At 48.6% G+C, this 21,406-nt stretch overlaps 1 protein-coding gene across 4 annotated transcripts in view; it reads right to left on the bottom strand.

The window, feature by feature from the left end:
• LOC146182143 (uncharacterized) overlaps positions 1 to 21,406 on the bottom strand; it is a 269,793-nt gene that overhangs the window by 8,886 nt on the left and 239,501 nt on the right. For 3 of the 4 annotated variants that reach the window (XM_084577157.1, XM_084577159.1, XM_084577158.1), the window contains 4 exons: positions 19,589 to 19,734; positions 15,876 to 15,957; positions 1,324 to 1,474; positions 175 to 445 (listed from right to left, as the gene is read on the bottom strand). In XM_084577157.1, the coding sequence (XP_084433283.1) occupies positions 175 to 445; positions 1,324 to 1,474; positions 15,876 to 15,957; positions 19,589 to 19,734 (650 nt within the window). The remainder of the gene's footprint in view (positions 1 to 174; positions 446 to 1,323; positions 1,475 to 15,875; positions 15,958 to 19,588; positions 19,735 to 21,406) is intronic. The other variant, XM_084577160.1, reaches the window with a different exon arrangement.

Genomic DNA, 21,406 nt, shown 5'->3' with positions numbered 1-21,406 from the left:
TAAGGAGCCTGATATAAGGAGCTGAATATAAGGAGCTAAATATAAGGAGCCTAAAAATAGCGACCAAAACCGCGCACCAATCAACGAAACTCCTCTCGCTGTCCGAGTTTCGCGAGATGCGTGACGTCGCGCCCTTTGCTCTATTACGTGTTCCTCGCTACGTGCGTGACCCACCGTCTTCAAGTATCTCTTGCATTAAAGATCTTCGCCTTCTGGGAGGCTGACCTTTGGTGTCCCTTCCAAAGCTGCCCGCGTCGAAGGACGCCTGCGGCGAAGGGGTCAGGTTGTGGACGACGAACAACGCCGTCTCCATGGTGACGTCAGTGACCACGTCTCCCGCCTGCAGGTCCAGTGCGTGGGTGTCGGCGCTGGCCGAGCGGCGCCGCCGACCGGAGCGGCCTTCGGTGGCCGAGTGTTGCTGCTGTTCGTCGTTGCCGCATTTGGGCTGAAAAATTGAACGGGGTGAAAAATAAATGAATGACAAAAAGCTGTCACAAACAATGTTAAAATATATGAAAGATACACACAGTGAAAGCCTTTTATATTAAGCTAAAGACACTGCCCAGGAGCGTTCACCTTGAAAGCATAACCTGTATTCTCATATTTATTTGTTTATTTCGAATGTGCGAGAGTATTGCTTCGCGTTGAAAGGACGGCATAAATACTGAAGGATCGAGCGCTCTTAAGGCAGTTAATGAAAATATGCAGGCAAAAACCAACGAGCACGACTCCTATAGATACAAAGAATAGTTAAATTTTAAAACGCGGAAGCGTATGATAAAGGATAGATTTACAAATTTACCGTGAACGCAATTACAGCGGAATGTCGCCTTTCGTTCCATGATATAGATAAAAGCATTACGTTCTTACTCCTAGACGTGACTTACATTTTAATAAGCATTTCACTCTTCCGCTCCGAAAGTTCAACCAATCTGCCAGTGCTTGTTCGTACACACTTTGACAAAAGTTTGGAGCCCAAGGGGCTAGCTCCTAAAAGGTGTAGTGGAGCTCCTGCAGCTTTTGTGGGAGTCCTACCAATTGGCAGAGTAGGACCAAAAATCTTACAATCAGGAGAATGAAAACACTGGGGACACGTCATGAGCCATACTACGTGGCTTAGAACAAAGCCCCTTTGGTTCCAAGCTTTCGACATAAAGAGAGTATGTGCTTAAAGCCCTCCCCCCACAACTCCCCAACTTCCCACGTCGGGGAGGGGTTAACCAACACTGCAAAAAAAAAAAAAATTCTCTGCCACCTAACTATGCTAGCATTTTTTGGGTGAAACTTATTCGTCCGATGAAGGATGCGTATAGGGTCGTATACCGGTGGACAGACGTCCAGGCAGAAAGACACGGTCATCTGGAACTTGACCGTGCTGTCTGAAGCGAAGCGGAATGCCTGGAACGGAGCCATCAGAGACTTGGAACCGGCGGCTCGCTCGAATCCTTGAAATACGGCTGGCTCCACGGGGCAGCTGTTGAGTAAAACGAAAGAAAAACAATGAAAAGTATTCGAATAATAAAGCGCACATAACCTGGTTCAAAGATCAGAAAAACTGTATTCCTCATATGATGGAATGACAAAAAAAAAAGGAAATTTCTTGTTTACCCCTTTATGCTGGCACAGTCTTAACAGCCGTAATCAAACACACAAAGCAATTTACACGAAAAAAAGGCTTTGGCACGAAAGGTTGCAACGTATTCTTCACATCATCCATTACAAAAGCGTCCCACCTTCCTCAGCGTCTAGGAGATCTTGACCACCATTCAGGGAAATATCAAATATGAGTGTTTTTGATTGGGCAATGAAAAAAACCTTTTAGAATGTTCTCGAGAGCTAACAAAACAGATACATTGCAGCGTGACCAGCATCTCGTATGGTTTAAGCGGTCCATCCTGAGGAAAACAGTGACACATTGTGGTAATGAAGCGCCATATCATTATCATGTGATTAGCCGGCGCGTGACCTCGTGTTCTGCGCATGCGTCCCGGAGTTCCTCACCTTCCGCTTCTCGTCTTCAGACTCGTCTTCTCGAAGCGATCGCTCAATGATAGCTAAACCACAGCAAAGTAAAATGTAGATTTTATTGATAGCTTATCCGTTTGCGCAAACTTTGCCATATTCTAACGAAACATCGTGCTCTAGCGGATGTTTGGTATGGACCCCTGAAGTACTGAAGCCACTCTCTGCTGTCGTCACAGTGTGACGTCACGCGCCATGTGATGTGGTCGTAATAAATAAACCACGTAACGGAAATATAGGCTACGGCCGCAAGCATAATTCGAATCGACCGCAAGGAGCGCAGGTAAGCTTCATTATCCGCCGCATTGAGAAAATAAGCCATCACCGCAACCCGGCATGGTACGTGTTAAATAGTCATTTTCTCGCGCTGTGCGCCATCATCTTCGTGAATTACCGCTCGTACACAAAATTAATCCCAAAGCAAGAACATGCAGGCACTTGCACGTGCATGCCAAAGTTAGAACGCGTGACCGCTGCCGCCAGGGCAGCCGTGCCAAGGCGGAGGCGCTAACGATTTTTCCAATTCCTCTACGTCGTTGATTTGGGACAGAGTATATAGATAGAGAGAAAAGTATACTCTCTGCGCTCTCGGTCTAGATCTGGTGTTTTCGACATCCTAACACATTTAGGTACGAAATGCCAACCAGCATGCTAATCAGGTCATGTCGATTGAGGCGCCAAGCCCTAAGCTCAGCTATAGCGAAAGCCTTTAATGCCTCATACTGTCGTTAGCAAATGTGTCCGGGTTTCGGGTGCATATGCCTTATATGAGCATATGCCAATCGCCATTGAATCGATACTTAATCAAAAGCAATCGGATGATATCGGAACATGAGTTAAGGCATTTTCAAGATAATTTCATGATAATGATTGACGACTAATAATAAAATAGTTAAGCAGATGCCCATAGGAACCCATGCATTTGGAGGTCATCGTGACTATCACTAACCATCACTTACTAGTGAAGGGGTGTTTACTAATACTAACCAGACAATAACTAGTCCTCAAAAAGTGCAAGTCATGGTTGACTATCACTAACGAATAATAATGGTTAGAAGTTTCGAGACGTCCATAGCCGTTTACTACACATTGCTTCGAACCTTTGAGAGATTCACCACCACTTGGCAGGTGAGTGACAGGACATGATGGATGAGAACTGAAGCTTTCGCCCTTCACCGCTTTTGTCGCCAACGTGTCACCTAATTATTTTCTAAGCCCTCCAAAACGTGTGGGCTGAGCTGGAACATGTGCGTTTTGCAGGCTCCGAAGTTGAATATTTATCATGGACCAACAAATCTGTGCGAGCTGGGTGAAACGGGGTGAAAACTATGCAGCGGCTATTTCGCCAATCGTGTCGTGAAATTTAAATTAGGCAACCTTGCTGTTTGTTTCGCTAAAATGCATCGAACAACCGAAAGTACAGTCTGTTCTACAAAAAGCCGTTTATTTTAAAAAGCGATTTGAGGTACAGATTCCCCATAAATTGAGTTATTTTCTTGATCTTTCTTTAAATTCTGAACAGCTCTAAATTTTCCTCCAGAGGCTGTCACTGTTTAAACTTTGTTTCTGCGACCAGCGTTAGGCGAGGCATTGAGACGCCGCTGTCTTTATTGTTTGCGGGAGGTGACATACAACTTAAAAAAAAAGAAGAAAAAAAACATGAAAAGAGCGCGTTAGCTGCACGGCTAGAGATGCCAAAAAACGTGCCTTCTTCAACTGAAGCAGCCATGGCAATCAAAGTAATGTTTTTTTTTTTTCCAACCAGCATTTATAACCAGCTTACGCGGAATAGAGGAGGTAGTAGGTATGGCTTCACTCAAAAGCCTTAGCTACTTTTCTTGTGCAGTGACCACCGCTGAAAAATATTTTCATAGGGGCTTATTCGCAAATAACATCGCTTAAAATCGTTTCCCACTAGTGGCTCTCCGAAAGAACTCAACAAGCATGAAATGCACACTGCAGACTAGTATTTTCCTGGTTACTTTCCTGTTATATTGCGTTGCGCCCAGTTCATGCTTCTGTTGTTGTTGTTGCCTAAGCGGTCAGATGCAACGGCATGTCTATGTGCTGAAGTAAAAAGAAAAGAAATGAAGGGTGCAGTGGTTGCGAGTTCGGCTTGTAAACGTACCGCATGCGTCGATGCGCACTTTTTGAGACCCGCCCTTCTTCATTCGATTAAGCCAGCTGACTACATCTGGCACCAGCTGCTTCCCGCCGTCAGAAGGCGAGTGTTTTGCATGCCGAACCACCTACATCTGCGTCGTGCGTATTCTATCACACCTGCAAGGCCTGCGCACAGCTGGTGCAAGCACGGTGGCAGGCGATTCCATGGATATTTTTTTGCGCCACAGCACACAATATGGCCCTCATCGACTGCTTCCTCGCTTTTGAAGCGAAAGCTTCATTACGCCATGTAAAGCCAAGGTCACCGTACCAGGCGCAGACCACAAACGCGCATGCCCCCTGTCTTCTTCCTCTTTTTATCAGCGTCTTCCGAATCATCTTGCTTCCCTTCTTCTTCTTCTTCTTGCCTTCTTCTAACTTCTTCTTCCTGTTGTCTTCCAAATCTTCCTTCTTCCCGTCTTCTTCTACATCTTCTCTTCTTCTAACTTCTTCTTCCTGTCGTCTTCCGAATCTTCTTGCTTTCCGTCTTCATCGTCTTTCCATCTTCTGTATTTTTTTTCTTGACGCATTCCGAATCTTCTTGCTCTGCTTCACCGGCTTCTTCTGTAAATAAAGCACTTTAACGTGTGTAACTATTAGTAATGAAGCTTTCCCTTACACGCTGAGTTTAGTCAAGCTAAATGCTAAGCAATTTTTATCTTAACAGCACGTTGCCGCGCCAATGCACCGCATAAAATATCCCATTTCTATAGAGCGAGCTAATCGCACAGAAAATCTCATGCACAATCAGGCAGCCCAATCCAAGACTAGCTCTCTAGCCCGGCTGCATGATCATCACTCAAGCAGCCATATTAGATTTTGTGGTTTCTACGTGGACATAAGCCACCAACCACCGCGGGTTCGAGCGTCGCGCGAGCCGAAGTCCCGATCAGCCGTCAACGCGCGCGCACTGAAACACTGCAGCGCGCACTCAACCTCCACAGGGAGGAGAGCACTTCGCTGCAAGGACACAAACCTCCAAGTTCACAAAGGAGACGTTTATTGAAACGCCATCCTCCAGCGGCACACACACACACACACACACACACGTACACACATACACATATTTACAAACACACATACGCACACACATACACATATTTACAAACGCACATACACACACATACGCAGTCACCGTGTCAAGGGAGCGCGCGAGGAGCTAGGCTCCCCTGCGCGCACGAAGTGACACGAGTGCGCGCCGCAAGCACGCAAGGGCGTGCTGTGATCTCTCTCTCGCAGTAACCAAAGGGTTCCTTTGAGAGAGATTGGGCAACCACCGCAAGGTACGCCTGTCGCGGATCGTTGGATCACCATCGACAGGCTCGAGCTTCGCTCTCAGGTAAGACCCGGAACAGACGAACTCGAGTACACACTGGTCTGCGCGGACAAAGGCCGGCAGACAAAAACAGTAGCGTACGCACCTTGCGATGTCTCGGAGGAGTCTCTCTCTGGGCTCCGCTCGGACAGTCGCGCGAGCGCGGCTGTCGAAGCGGTGCCGTGTTCCCGCCAAAAGGCGCCAATGAGAACAGCCACTGGGACGCCAGGGCGGAGCTGTGGCCCGAACGACAGTGACAAGTCGTTCGAGCCCCTCTCCGCCGCCTCAGGCGGGAGAAAGGGAACGGGGAGAACAACTAGGAAGCGGGCGGCGGCCGCGCAAAGGGCAGCCGCAGCAAGCCCGAATCCCACATCCTCCTCTCCTTAATTGCCCTCCTACCCATCAGTGAAAGCACGCGGCAGGTCCCCAGCATGAAGAAAAGAATGCTATCCTCACGCAACAGTCAACTACACTTCAGTTCCAGCAAGAAAGATCTCGAAAAGACAGACACTCAAGAAAGACAAACATTAGCAAGGCGCACAAAAAAAAAAAAATGAACAAGATGACATGAAGAATAATGTACAAAGTTCCGGAGGCTAAGTAACAACGGCTATGTACAGAACACAATCATGTACAGAACACAACTATGTACAGAACAACTATGTACAAACACAACTATGTACAAACACAACTATGTAGAGAAGTTCAAAGTTCGTCGGTGCAGCTCTGGGAGCCTGCGGTGACTCACCGCTCGTTGACTTCTGGGTGGCCAACGTTCATCCTTGGCTGCAAACGATCTCGGTCGGTGGTGGTGCAGGTTAGGTGCAGGAGCAGCGAACACGCCGAAGGGGCCCCAGGCGTTGAGGGTCCGTGACTCCGTGGCGATCCAGGGCGCACATGGGAAGACCGCGCGGGGCTTCCTTTCCACCGCGCTCCGCACACGCCGGCAAACACACATGGCGCGACGTCGTCGCCTCCACGCCCAGGCACACACACGCGCAGCCACTCACACACCAAAGGGTGATGCCGACCTTCCGCGGCGAACCTGTCCCGAGCACCTTCGCAACCACGGCGGCCTTGGGTGAAAGGGGCATCGTCATGCTCCCCGTCCCCAAACGGCCCCAATTTCATTTCCACACACATAGAAAAACCGCGCGTCGGGGCTGCCTAATGAACAGCTCTCGCAATTTCAAGAAGAAAGATGAGTGAAGACACGCTGTACAAAATAAGGCACTCACTGTACAATATTTACAAGATAAGAAGCAAGAATGGAAACAGAAGAAAGCGAAAAATGGGAACAGAGGCACACACACAAAAAAAAATAATAATAAAGCACACAGGCTGGAACTGAGCGAGCCAGAAAAGGGGGAGACCAACCTTGCTTCCGGGTAGGGTTGAACGAGCAAGCTCGCTCGGTGAAGCGGTATGCCTTCGGTTGCGGAAAAGGCCCGCCGTCCGGCATCAATCACACAGGTGAACGTCGCCTCACCTTGTACCGGTGCGGGGCACGGCTGCGTTCCACCGCATCGGGTGTGCCTTGGCGCTTGCCTGTGGTGACAATAGGCACCAGCGCAAGCTCGTCAGACCATTACGCATAGGCCTTCAGGTCTGCAATGTAGGCACGGCTGGCTTTCCCCATAGGGGGATTCTCCAGCAATGAGCCCCTGCTTGTTACTGGGGAAATGCCCCATGAAATCGCAGGTGGCCATCTGCCACGGACGCACACTGTCAGTTGGTTTCGTCATGCCCGGTGGCTTGCCACCCCTTGACTTCTCCATTTGACAGACATGGCAGGAACGGCAACAGCGGAAAATGTCGCGCTTCATGCCGGCTGCAGTCACCGATTGACTCAGTTTCTTAAAACCTTGGAGCCACTCAGATGACCAGCCAATTGTTTGTCGTGAGAGAACGCAACAGAGCGCCGCTCAGACATTGGGGAATAGCCACTTCAAATGGTTCAAGGACTCATCATCCGTGGCTATGTATTTCAGCGCGAGCCCGTCATGGCCCAGCAATTATGAATCCCCGGGGCACGCCGCGACACACGCTGGCTCGTGCCCCCCTGCGCCCGCTCAATACAAGTAGCGTAACGGCGCTGCGCCCGCTGCAATACAAGCAGCGTAACGGCGCTTCGTCTCCCAGAGACCGTCGCTGACATCGCGACAAAACGGATCATTTTGCTGGCCCGTCGTAGCTCTTCATGGCTGAAAACGATCCCAGTCATCCCAAAGGAGAGCCTGGTTTCGTCCCCCCGCAGGTTCGCAGCAAAACTACCGCTGGCATCGGCGTCTCAGATGTGCTCACAAAGAGCTTTCACCCTCGCCTGCTTTGCGAAGTGCTGCTTACCCGGATAGCGGAATGGGGAACCCGTCTGCAGGCGTCCCCTCCGTGCCGCTCTGCGGCTCGTCCGCTGTTTCGCCCCCTTCGCCCGCCGTCCGTAAAGACGCCGCCGCGGGCGAGTGGGGCACGGGATAGCGCGTCAGCTACCACGTTCGTTCTCCCCTGTAGATACTGCACCCAAAAGTCGAAATGCTGTACCAAGAGAGAATGGCGCGCCAGCCGGCTCGCAAGTTCAAGGAGCCGCATCAGCCAACTGAGCGCCCTGTCGGCGCGGTTTCCAGAGGGAGCCCGGCCGACGCCTCGCCGTTCCCCGAACAGAAATGACTGCAAGCGGGGTACGGGTGCTGTTGTGCGGAGATGCCGGCAGCGGCGGCGTCGCGCACATTGCTTCCGCAACGGCGTAAAGCTGAAACAGCGGAGGCATATGGTCAACGGTCGCACCGCAGGGTGGTCCGAAGAACCATGTAGCGTGTTTCAGTGCCTTTGCCGAGTGCCGCGCAGGGGGCGGCAGGCATGGCGCATGAGCTTGATCGTCAAGGCGACCGGCTCGGCCGATGTGCTGTCCAACGACTCATGGAGCCAGGGACAATTCACGTTGGGCGCCAGTTGTGGTTTCTACGTGGACATAAGCCACCAACCACCGCGGGTTCGAGCGTCGCGCGAGCCGAAGTCCCGATCAGCCGTCAACGCGCGCGCACTGAAACACTGCAGCGCGCACTCAACCTCCACAGGGAGGAGAGCACTTCGCTGCAAGGACACAAACCTCCAAGTTCACAAAGGAGACGTTTATTGAAACGCCATCCTCCAGCGGCACACACACACACACACACACACGTACACACATACACATATTTACAAACACACATACGCACACACATACACATATTTACAAACGCACATACACACACATACGCAGTCACCGTGTCAAGGGAGCGCGCGAGGAGCTAGGCTCCCCTGCGCGCACGAAGTGACACGAGTGCGCGCCGCAAGCACGCAAGGGCGTGCTGTGATCTCTCTCTCGCAGTAACCAAAGGGTTCCTTTGAGAGAGATTGGGCAACCACCGCAAGGTACGCCTGTCGCGGATCGTTGGATCACCATCGACAGGCTCGAGCTTCGCTCTCAGGTAAGACCCGGAACAGACGAACTCGAGTACACACTGGTCTGCGCGGACAAAGGCCGGCAGACAAAAACAGTAGCGTACGCACCTTGCGATGTCTCGGAGGAGTCTCTCTCTGGGCTCCGCTCGGACAGTCGCGCGAGCGCGGCTGTCGAAGCGGTGCCGTGTTCCCGCCAAAAGGCGCCAATGAGAACAGCCACTGGGACGCCAGGGCGGAGCTGTGGCCCGAACGACAGTGACAAGTCGTTCGAGCCCCTCTCCGCCGCCTCAGGCGGGAGAAAGGGAACGGGGAGAACAACTAGGAAGCGGGCGGCGGCCGCGCAAAGGGCAGCCGCAGCAAGCCCGAATCCCACAATTTCCACTGGCGTCCTACAGCCCATGAAGTTATGTGAATGACGTCACCAGCTACCGCGCCGACCAATCCGCAAGCGCTTATACGAATCATGGTTTCAGAAAGGGGGACATTAGAATCCGTGCGCTAAGCTAAAATCCCAATACCTGTGCCTTAGCGATTTCAAGGGATGAAATCGTCATTCTGATGTCGGAAGCTAATGGATGTGATGCCCGAAATATGTCAAGACGATGACCGATAAACCGACTGTGAGCAGGTCTGCAACGTGAATGGCGATTACACGGTGCCACGTGACGACATATCTTAAGCCTAGCGCTTAAAAAACACTGAAAGTTGTCACCGCTTTAGGGTGTTTGGCAGACGTTTGGTTCGAAAAAATGTGAAGTTTTCAAATTAAATCAACTCGACCCCCCCTCTCTCCCACGCTTCCTTATCAATTTAAGAAACAAAAACTTATTTGCGCAGAGCGATGATCATCCACAACCTGGAAACTATTACCACAACCACTTTCTCTAGGGACACTTTAACAGAGCGCGTCAAGCATTGTCCCGAAAGTTTCAGTGAACAAAAGTGCGATACACCGCAAGGCGCTGATGTGGGCTCTGAAAGGCGCCAGCTATAGGCACGGTACACAAAGAAGCGTAAAGCCTCGCTGGCGAAGACCGCTTTTACTACAAGAGACTAAGAAGTGGACTACTGATCCCACGCTCGCGTCCACCACCAGGCCGGTAAAATCATTCAGCCCGCTTGTCAACGCTAACGCACACCATTCTTTCTCGAAGAGGGCGTAGAAATATGGCAACTTCGGCGTCCGAACCAGTTTGCATTGGAGCGGCTAAGGGTAGGCCCGTCACTCCAATGCATCCCCCCCCCCCCCTACCCCCTCCCAACTGACTAAAGATCTCTCGCGCGCCAAGGCAGCGCTGTCACCGGCGCTGCGCCGAGCTTGTAGAACGGAGAAGAGAGAGACAAAGCGGCCCTTATCGCAGCTCTGCAGCGGAACTTGCGTCCCAGCTTTACCTGCAACACGGTGAAAGGAAACGCGTGCCCACTGAACTTCTTAGAGCTGAGCTTGTCTTCTTCAGTCAGCATCGCCGGGGGAAGCCGGCGCGATAGAGCGAGACGCCTGCGCATCATGAGAAGCCGCACAGAGTTAAGAGTTCTCTACACAGAGTAACCGATAAGCTTGCTCGCTTTCGTCAATATGTTGCAAGCCATGAAGCGATGCCTCATGTGATTATATCGTTCGGCCGCTCAGCTAGAGGTCGCGAGATTGAGTACCTGCGAAAGCGGCTGCGATCGATCGCGTTTCGACGGAAGTGAAATTTAGAATGCGCTCACGTGCTGTGCGTTGTCTGAGCAAGTTTAAAATCATCAGGGTTTGTAGGCATTGTTCCAGAGCCATCTACTCTGCAGCTTTTCGCGGCCTATATGTGGAGCTTGTATGCGTTAAATTTTGCATAACAAACGGTATCTGCTCCGTGTTCGTGTCTCTAAAAGCGTGGAAAGCATAACAGCGTCCGCGGGTACACATTTAAAGTCCACCAAAATCTGCCAGCGCACATCGGCAGGAAGGAGATAGCACAGCACCACAGTGAGCACAGCCAATCGTGTAAATGAAGACACTAAATGAAAGTGATCAATGAAGCGATATTCTACTGGGCAGTTAATGAAGCAGGAAGAACAGTTCGCAAGAAAAGCGGCAATCGAAAATTTCGACCACCTGAGGTTCTTTAATGTGCACTGACATCGCACAGCACACAGGCGCCTTGCTTTTCGCCTCCATCGAAAATCAGCCGCCGAGACCGGCATTCGATCCCCCATCCTTAGGCACAGTAGTAGAGCGCCGTAACCACTGTGCTATCCCAGCCGGGGCAATCGATTTCAGAAGTGCGCAACTACCACTACAGCATCGATAATCAATCGCATTTTGTTTACCCCTACAGATATATATGAGAATAATAAGCACATGTGGACAAAGCCGTAGGTACGCATTGCAGTTGCTACCTCTGTCTGCTTGCCTAGCCCGCATTAGCCGTACGATCATTCTTACTGCACTTTGCGTAGTTGCAGCAGGCCTTTGAGAATTATCTAATAAGGCTGTAGTTACCTCGCTTTGTGTACTTCCACTCAGACACAACGCCGGACGCTTCAGGTAATAATTGGACGAGGGCAAAAATGTAAAAACACTAGAATCGATTTTTATTCTGGGTGTAATGCGCAAGAGGCCTGACAAGTTGAAAAATAGAAGCAAAATAAACACAGCAAAGTTGTGTCTTCATTTCGGTTTTTCAAGCTTGATTTACTTCGTGGGCTATTCATTTACGAAGCAAGAAGGGAGGAAAAATAACACAGATAGAGGACGTGTGTTGCTTCGTCATCAGAATAAAGCACTGAGGAGGTCAAGCAGGATAAAGGCGCTGCAGCTGCTAGCACACGGCACCGCTGGGCCAGGCGTCGAGGAAGAGTGATTATTTCTGCGAATGCAGCCATGACAAAGAAATTCGACGATTATCGCGAATCTAGGGCCGCTGATGGCATATAGGGGTGAAAAAACTCTCCAGCCCCAGATATTGTAAACGTGGGCTCCCTGAACCATGGACTGAATGGAAGAAATGAACGGTGACAGATGGCGGACAGCGGAGAAGGGAGGAAAAGAGAATCGAAAACATGGCATGCAAGCATAGGAGCCGCGTGAACCACAGTTCGATCTTAGGGCCGCCTCAATTTCTTCGCGTCGTCTCCGCCTACAACCCACAGTCTCGCCCTGAAACGACGACACCGGCGAGCACCGCTTCAGATTACAAACCAGCCTGCGCAAGCAATTATACGTGTGAAACGACGGTATCCTACCGTGCACAAACATACGCACCGAAAAATGCAGTGCGCGACTGAAAATTCCCGGCAAAATCAACATCACGACATGCAGATCAGCGTTCTGACATGAGCGAGCCCTACCCCCCCCCCCCCCCTACACACACGCAAAAAAAAAGACAAGGGGGGGGGGGGGGGGGTGCTGTCAGATCCCGGACAAGCGTGCACCATTATCACGAAATGGCGACGCACGGCAGGAGAACGCCAGCAGCAGCATCAAGTAAGGAGAGCTCGCGTTATTAATACCGCGCTCCTCGTGAAGCGTGCGGATCGAGGCAGCTAGGCGGGCGCGAGCTCCGGCGAAACAGCAAGCACGCCAACAGCCATCACTGCCGCCACTAGGCGGCTGGGACAGGATCTTCCCAACCTCCCCATAAGGCCTCGCGGAAACAAACAAAAAAATGACGCTCACTGAGCACGCGTTCTCACGTCTCAGCGGAGAACACGCCCGGCAGATCTGCTTGAGCTGCCTTCGTTCAGACGAAAAAAAAAACAATTATAATAAGCAAAATGGGACCGAGCGAAGCTGCAGAGAAGAGGGAGAGAGCGCTAGGGAGTTGAGCCCTGCCCGAATTCCGAGCATTCCCGCAGCCACCGCGCACAAGCCGAGACAGCGTAGCGCGGCTTGTATAATCTACGCTATTTATCCGGTTTTCACTCTTTCGTAATGTTTTCCTTACGCGTCAGGGGTCACCGCCAGCGCTGATAACGCGTTTCTTTTTTTTTTCTTTTTTTTTTTTTTTTTACGTGCATCGACCCATCGCATGCAGGTGGCCATGGTCATACTTTCGCCTCTTTGGGGCGACATCTTCAACCCACGTAGTGTCGGCGCAGGTAGTATACCACCGGACTATCTCGCGGCTTGTAAAACATTATCCTACTCCCTCGCATTCGGTCTGTGCAGAAAAGAAGGAACACGCTGTGTTTTCGTCAGGATACGTAACACAACCAGTTTCTTTTTATGTTCGTTTTCTTGCTTCCAGGCCAGCACGGCCGATGCACGGCTAACGTAGTGAATAAAGTATACTGAGATGGATAGAAGTAGTAAAGTTATTCACTCGCACGCACGCACGCAAGCACACACACACGCACGCAAGCACACACACACACACACACACACACACACACACACACACACACACACACACACACACACACACACACACACACACACACACACACACACACACACACACACACACACACACACACACACACACACACACACACACACACACACACACACACACACACACACACACACACACACCACCGCCCGCTTTCTCTCTCTCTTTCTCCTGTTTGCCTCTTTCTTTCTTTATCTATCTCTCTATCGTCGCTATTGTCATAGTATTAACATAGTTGAGAATAAATTTGATTCTTGGAACACGTCAGAACTCTATTCTAAGTACTCCTTACGAAATGCGATAGATAGCTAGCGGTGCTGAATCCTCCTTTACAGTTAACTATCTCCGCGTCTAAACTTAGCGAAAGCAAACTATGACACTACGCCAACTTTTCTAAAGAACTTAAAGTAAAATTTCGATTGGCGTGAGAAGTGTCGCTTTTTAACATCAACTGAATTATACATTGCGCTGCCCTTTTTTTCTTCTCACTGGCGCGTAATAATCGAACAATATATTATTTATCACAAGCCTCATATCATATATGTAAACACTGTTTAGCGCACTCGGGCGAACAAGGAAACAGTGAACCGTGAACGCCGCAACAAAAGCAGACAGCGTGGCGTTGATATTCTCTCACGCCAACATTCAGCGAGGCAGACCGAACAAGCCTCAGCGCCAAAAAACACGTTACCGCGCGAATTTCACCTAGTTCCCCGGTAACACTGAACCTCTCGCGTGGTACGTGCTTTCTCGTTTTGTCCCTTTTGATACACGTCGATATTCCTTCTCGCTCTTTCCATTCTCCTGAGGCTTTCTAATTAGCCGGGTTGGCAAGAAGCTTTTGTTACTGGGCGCCCCACAGCAAGTGGCGAACGGCAACTTTTCGAGTGTTAATTAGCTTAGGTGGCCTGTTGCTGCTGCTGCTGCTGCTACTGCCGCTGCCTGCGCGGAGCGATTTCAACGAACCTCATTAGCCGCCAGGCGCACGCGACCATTCAAGATCGCACACGACCGCCGCTTCGGTTCACCGCTGACTTCTAGAAGGATGAGGAGCGAGATATATTTCTTTCTTGTTGAGCGCCCGGTGAGATCGCCGCAATAAAACAACAGAAATGCATTCTTGTTTTGTTTTTTGTTTTTGTACAATCAATATAAGCCAATGCTTTAGCTGCTTTTCCACGGGATCAAAGCACGAAAAGCTGCACATCTTCATGTGACACAAGAATGCTATATGGCGAGTTAAAAAAAGTAATAATAATAAGCTGCAGCATAAAGTCAGTGCCTCCACCTACCAAGCAGGAATCAAACAAGAACAACGTGTATGAATAAAGACAGTATCGAAGTTTCTTTCTGAGCGAATGCGAGCAAATGATGTGACTAATTACTGTGATCCCTGAGCGACTTGAACTAGCTACTGGCATAAAATAACGCAGACAGCAACTAGCAAAAAAAAAAGAAAGGTTCCTCAGAGACGTACAGACTTTGTCAAAAGTTTAGAGTGCTAGAGGTCTGCATCTAAACGGCGTAGGGGTGCTCCTTTACCATTTTGCTCCTTTAGCATGGACGTTCTCGATGGACAAGGTTGGACAAAAATTTGTTTGCTTTCAGGAGATTTGCAACATTGGCAGTACATTACAAGCCAGGCAGGCTCCATAGTTTTGACACATTGTATTTACGCATATGTATTAACAGGATGCACATAGGTTTTGCGTGGTAGCTCAGACACTACTGTCAGTTGCAAGGCTTGAATCCGACTCGTTGTATGCCTATCAGAGGCAAGCGTGCGCTGAACTCAAACAGCACGCGAGATAAGGTTGCCGAAGATCAGGCACTTCGGCACTTTTTCGCGCACAGCCACAGAAGCCCTTCAGGCAATGAAAGTCAAACAGCAAACTGATTGCGCTGGAGTTTGTCTCCGTGACGACGCGTGGTTCAAAATACGCGAGATAAGCTCGAGAAAATGCGGCGCAGAGTTCTGTGCTCAACGCCGGTTAACATGCTGTGGCGGGGCTAATGCTTCGCAGCTCGAATTTGTTTCTGGCCTGAGCTCGATTAGACCTCTACATTTTTACCCCTTACTATATTATAAGGGCATGCATTCGGCGGACGATGTGACAACGCCTTGCCTAGTACCTATATCTCTATGCCCTACTCCCCCCCCTCCCCCCCCCCCCCCCTTCACATTCCGGACTTTTAAAATAACACGTTAGCATTGCTGCAGTGTGCGTGGCTTCTAGTCGGGCAATGTGCCTTTCTTTTTATATATGGTTATATTTTCGCATGTTACTAGCTCACACTGAGAAGATTTACAACTTTTGCTTTGACACTTTTGCTCTCCAGCCAATAATTAAAAATAGATAAAGAGTTCTTATCAATTAATTTAGTGACCTAAAAAATACTGCAGATTACCATAGGCGACTTTAAACAGCTCTGAATTCGTTTCACTGTAATAGTGCTAACCGTATTTTTGAAAACCTTGGATGCATTTAGCTGGGACACCCGCTATGGGACTGACCAAAACTTCTTCCAGGATATAAAAAATGAAAACCAACAGCTTGGCTCACCCTTTGTCGTCAAGAAGCAGGATGGTCTCCGAGCCTTCCCCGCTGCGGGCAGTCAGTGAGCTTCCGAAAATCCCAAACACGGCTGCGGGAAGATAAAAAAAAAAAAAAAAAAAAAGCATTCTGACCTATGCATACAGCGCTTACGCGTACGCAAATGCCGCAGGTAACGTAACTGCCGCAGGTGAATATAGATGAACGAGCCAGGTGCCGAAAAAATGTAGGAAAGTTCTTTACGACTGCTATTTTCGGCGACGCGAATTCCTATAGTACTTTGTAACCAGGAATAGATTACAGAAATTTTCCGTGTATCAACAAGCAGCAGAAAGTTAAGAACCAAACCATCAATTTCGCAGAGTTTAAGAAATATTGGGCCCTAAATGAACAAATGCTGGGTTTAGATGAGGAAAATTGGGCCTTGTTGCTGACCTCATATGCTCACCTAAAAAAAAAAAAAAAAAGATACAAAAGAAAATAGTTCAACTCATTCGATCAACGCAGCCGCCGACACGGCACAAAAATATGTCATTTGGCAGATTGTGACGAGTATAACAAAAGCCTTACTCGAAAAAGAAAAAAATAACAGCAGATCATAATGAACAAAGCTTGAAAGATCTGTTTCCTTACCTCTTTATGGTTATAAGCACCATAAAGAGGTAAGGGGGAAATGTGGGTTTGAGTTTCTGTGCAAAGAAAGAAAGAAAGAAAGAAAGAAAGAAAGAAAGAAAGAAAGAAAGAAAGAAAGAAAGAAAGAAAGAAAGAAAGAAAGAAAGAAAGAAAGAAAGAAAGAAAGAAAGAAAGAAAGTGATAAACTTCACACTCAAGGTCTAAATTGTTCCGCAACGCACCACTCTACGGCTATAAAATAGAAAGTCCTAGCCGAAACTCGTACGTTGCTTTAAAATACAGAAGCGTGGCTTTTTCTATATCACACAATAGGTCAAAAGAGATGCAACGTTGGAAAATGTGTTCGAATAAAACCGAAATGAAAAAGCGACATTCCAACTTTTAGGATATTGTTCGCATATTTCGCATGTCTTCGGAGCGAATGCACCGGGGCTCTATGCCATCCTCCGGAGACGGTCTGCTTATCCAACACGCTTTCAAGCTAGGCACGTTTTGTTCAGTTTTTGTTCTTCATATCCTCGATAAAGTACAATGCTGAAACGGTATAACGTGTTCTCGGCTTGCAACTGACCAGGGCGTATACTCCGCTTTTGGCGTATCGTGGTTCGCGCGAGGGTCGGCGTTCGGAATTTGATTTTCCGCCGAATAAGGCTATCCAGAGGCAGACGAGCGATCGGACTGCTTTTGGTTTTGTACCCCTAGTTTCACCCCGTGCGAAAAAACAAAAAAGAAAAAAGAAAAGAGGAGGAAAAAAACGAAAAAGGCAGCATTGAACACGACTCTGCTCTCTGAGTCCGCTTAGGCCATTGTCTCAAAAAGAGATTACAGGGCGGTTTGAGCAAAGATTCCAGGGACCCTCGATTTCGAATTCACCATCCGTATGTTCGCATTTTTACTTTATCGTTTTTTAAAGCCGAGCTGCGATTGCTCAGCATAGTCGAAGCTCTCTGGAACTATACAATTGAATTAAATCCTTTGTTTTCCTTCGAAAAGGGACACGCGCAGACTAAAATATAAGCCCTTTCTGCGGCTGTCTCTTCCATGTTGGAAGGCAACGTGAAAAATACCGCGCGTAACACTTATGTTACAATTTCAATTATCTCGGCGCATGTTAACCATGCGTTTCTGCAATACCCTTTAATCCTCTTGAGCAACCAGTATCATTGTGCCATTGTGCTTTTTTGTGCTTTCTTGCTTTGCTGAGCGGGCTGTTTTTTAAAAGGTGATATTTGCATTATCATCACCGCGCCTATAGTTTGCACTGCTGCGCCTAATTAAATACTCCCACATATCAGTACTGTTATGTGCACTAATTTGCACTATCCCTGATAACTGAACGTGCTCAAAATATAGGAGCTGTGCTGTTGTTGTTGCTTAGCCACAGTTTCCTTTAGCTATTTCTTCTCCAGTATTCCATACCGCTCCTGTAGTTCTCGCTCGAGGGCGACAGAGTTGACAGTGAACCCTTGAAACTTAGACTGCGTAACTAGCTCAGATGGTCAGCTGTGCAAAGTACCTAATCTTTTTTTGCGAATTTCTTTGTATCATGCAGCCGACGTGTTTCTCACGTGTTGTAAACGCGTTCTCGCAATTTTCGATACATGCCTAGGCTTTTCGGCATAAAACATCTATTATGTTCGATAATAGATGTTTATGTTCGATATAGATATAAAACTCGACTGGACATCTTCATGGTAGCTACTGGCTCTGGAGCATGTAGGTATCTGAAAGTACAGCGTCGTCTACTCTTAGTGTGAACACGCGAGCGCATGACAGCTCTCTTCGGTGCGCCAATGCGTCCGACTCGGCTGCGCACTGAAGAAAAGTGACAGCTCTGCCTAGCACCACCTCAGTGCTCCTCTGTTACCTGCGCCAATCCGCTTCGGTTCACGACCGTGTAGGACGCAACGGCCCTTCGAAGAGAGCACCACCTTCTAGCGCGCTCACCCTAAGATGTAATCTATGGAACGCAACGTATCATCAATATGCCGACCCGAAGAAAAAAAAAAAATAGGCTCCGTATTCCTAGTTAACGTCGTTGCCGAAAGTCTCGCTATCTCTAGTGACATCCGGTTCCTATGTTTCCATCAATCAGATGAGTTGAGACCGGGAAGATAGCTACACTTTCGAAAGCGATTCCAACCCGGAATAAGACCCATATCTTGACATAGCGCTTATTCTGCGCTCCCTGAACTGCCGGACTTCACAGCTGGAGATCACTGCCATATTCATAACTGCAACCGAAGAGACTAATGATCCCGCAACAAAAAAAAATTTTGCCTCAGATAGACAATGGCTTGGTTTGCGGGGTTTAGCATATCCTAAAGTAACTCAGGCTATGCGAGACGCCGTAGTGGAGGGCTCCGCAAATTTTGGCCACCTGGCGTTCTTACGTTCACTGACATCGCAAAGCACACGGGCGCCTTGCTTTTCGCCTCCATCGACAAGCGGCCGCCACTGCCGGGATTATTTCCCGCATCCCTGGGCACACTAGTCGAGCGCCCTAACCCGGAGAGCACCACCGCGGCGAGGATCGGGTATATAATAGCACACCTCATGGCGGAGAGCTCTTAAAGGCGCCTTGTACTCTATACCGTAAGGAAAGAAAAACCAGCAGAAGATATAACAGGCACGAGACACGAATTTCTTTAGATTGACACGTGTTCTACAGCATCCTCTAAATATAGTGTCCCAGTGTTGGGAATGAATGCCGATGGCTTTCACAAGGAACTCATAAAACTAATCAGTGTGACTAAATGAGCGCTCACGCATCATGCCTTCAGCGCAATCCTTATATTCGTCCTCTATTTTCTATTTCGTATTTCTTTTTTTCACGTTATACGTCCGCATTTCGATATTTCCTTGAAATTTGCGATGGATTCTCCTTGCACACGTCCGTATGCAGCAGCGTTATACAGTAAGCTAGAGCACAGTAAACCAAACTGCATTATATTTATTTATTGAAAGGTTATTCAGCAGACTGACTGACTGATCGATTGGCCATTTGTTTGATTGATTAACTAAATGATAATTATTTAGTTGATTGATTGATTGATTGACAATCTGGTGTATAAAAATTGACCACTTACATTCGTCCTCCATGTCGACCTTGAGATAGAGTGGTTCACCAAGGTCGACGCCAGCAACTTCATCTCCGGAACCGTTCACGACCCTCAGGCGAACAGGTGGCGTCGGAGCCAGTCCCGTGATTACTTGCGTCAAGCTCTGAAGGTCCCTGCGATACATGCAATGAACGGGAGAAGACGGTTCATTAGGAAGACGACAGCTATCAGTCCAGAGACTACTAGCAATAATGCTTGGCTGAACTTTGAGGGAGACAGAAAGTAAGATATTTTTGTTAGTCCCCCACAAAGGCTCCCGGACTCAGCATTATGAAAGGCTTATTTCACAGAACCCAGAATCTCAAAAAGGAAAAGTTTGCAGAAAGCTTAGTTGCAGCTAAGCCCTCTTTATTTTCAGTAATAATAATAATTATAATATATATGCACTATCAAAACGTAATTTGCCAAGGGCTTCCGAGAGCTATGCTCATATTGGAAACGCCCGGGAGCAAGCTGAGCAGGAAACACCAAAACCACACTGAAGCGGAGGCGATATCTATCCGAAAGCAATATGCCTTTTTAACAAGATCTGATGCTACTTAGGAAACACGCGAGAATTCATTTGCTACACATAACATTTTTTCCACAAAGCACCAACCAGGCATAAACTCATGCAAAGCGACAGTGCGGAGCTTGAGACAAGCCGCCACCTGTTGCTCGCACCTGCCACCAGCCTGGACTGCGTATACGCACTACAATGCGGCAGTCTTCAGCCATTGAAGCTCGGAAGAATGCACAGGAGGATAGGCGCGGATCCGCATACAGCAGCAGTATGGAAAAGCTAGATTGCACATATCCCCCACCACGTCGACTCAGCGGCTATGGCGATTCGGTTTGGCTTCACTGGTGGGCTAGAAGCATGGATTGAATAGCAACAGTAGAGGATTTTAAGACGAAAAAACCTGAGTAATGCTTCACTAGTTACTATATGAACTTAACACCAAGTAGCAATGCTTTCAAGGTTTATAAGCGAAAATGTGAATATTGTGAAGCCATTTAAAAAAAAAATTATAAAAAGTAAGAAAAACTGAAGCGTCACAACCTCCGCATTTAAGGTATGACGCAATAGCATTTATTGCCTGCCATCCGCGGCTCATCCTGCTGACCTTGATTCGCACGCATGCACTTCGCAACCGGCTCAGTCACTAATTCTTGTGCCTTGTGCCAGCATTATCCCGCATATGTTTATTACCATACAGTCGTAGGCTGCATATTGCTGCGAAAGGTCACGCGACAGGCATAAAGGTCACCACCTGCAAGTGGACAGCCCTCCTTCCGCAGTCTTCTCAATATGAACATCACCTCGATGATGTTTTGTAGCCAGCCGGCCAACTTTGCATTACTTGCGTGAGCAATAAATAAAATATGATGCTGCAGGTGTTGTCTTTTATTTATTCTCCTCGAACTTAATCTACTGCACTGCGTGGTTAGGGAGCGAAGACGCCGTACGAGATATCAGGAAGCGGAGTGGAGCAGGCCCCTGCAAAATAGCCCTGAAATGAAGAGTCTCCCCTCGAAACAGCTTTCGCTGGCGTTCCGCAGAGGTCACTACTGTTTCTCTGCCCTTTTTTCTTTTTCTTTACGTGCAGTGCAATATCTCTCGATACGTTACGCGTATGCCTATCCGATGCGGTCTCATTCTATGACCCCTGGCATTCATCACCCATCAGTTTCACCCTTTCTATACTTACGTACGCAACGCAAACATCTGACACCAGAAGGCAACCGTGACTGCACTACAGAGCCCGCCTTAGAGGTTGCATGCGGGCGCTTCTCGCACAAAAT

The sequence above is a fragment of the Amblyomma maculatum genome, chromosome 8, assembly GCF_055883805.1.
Source record: "Amblyomma maculatum isolate TAMU_Amacu chromosome 8, ASM5588380v1, whole genome shotgun sequence".
Taxonomy (NCBI): Eukaryota; Metazoa; Arthropoda; class Arachnida; order Ixodida; family Ixodidae; genus Amblyomma; species Amblyomma maculatum.
This window is presented reverse-complemented; position numbering and strand designations above follow the sequence as displayed.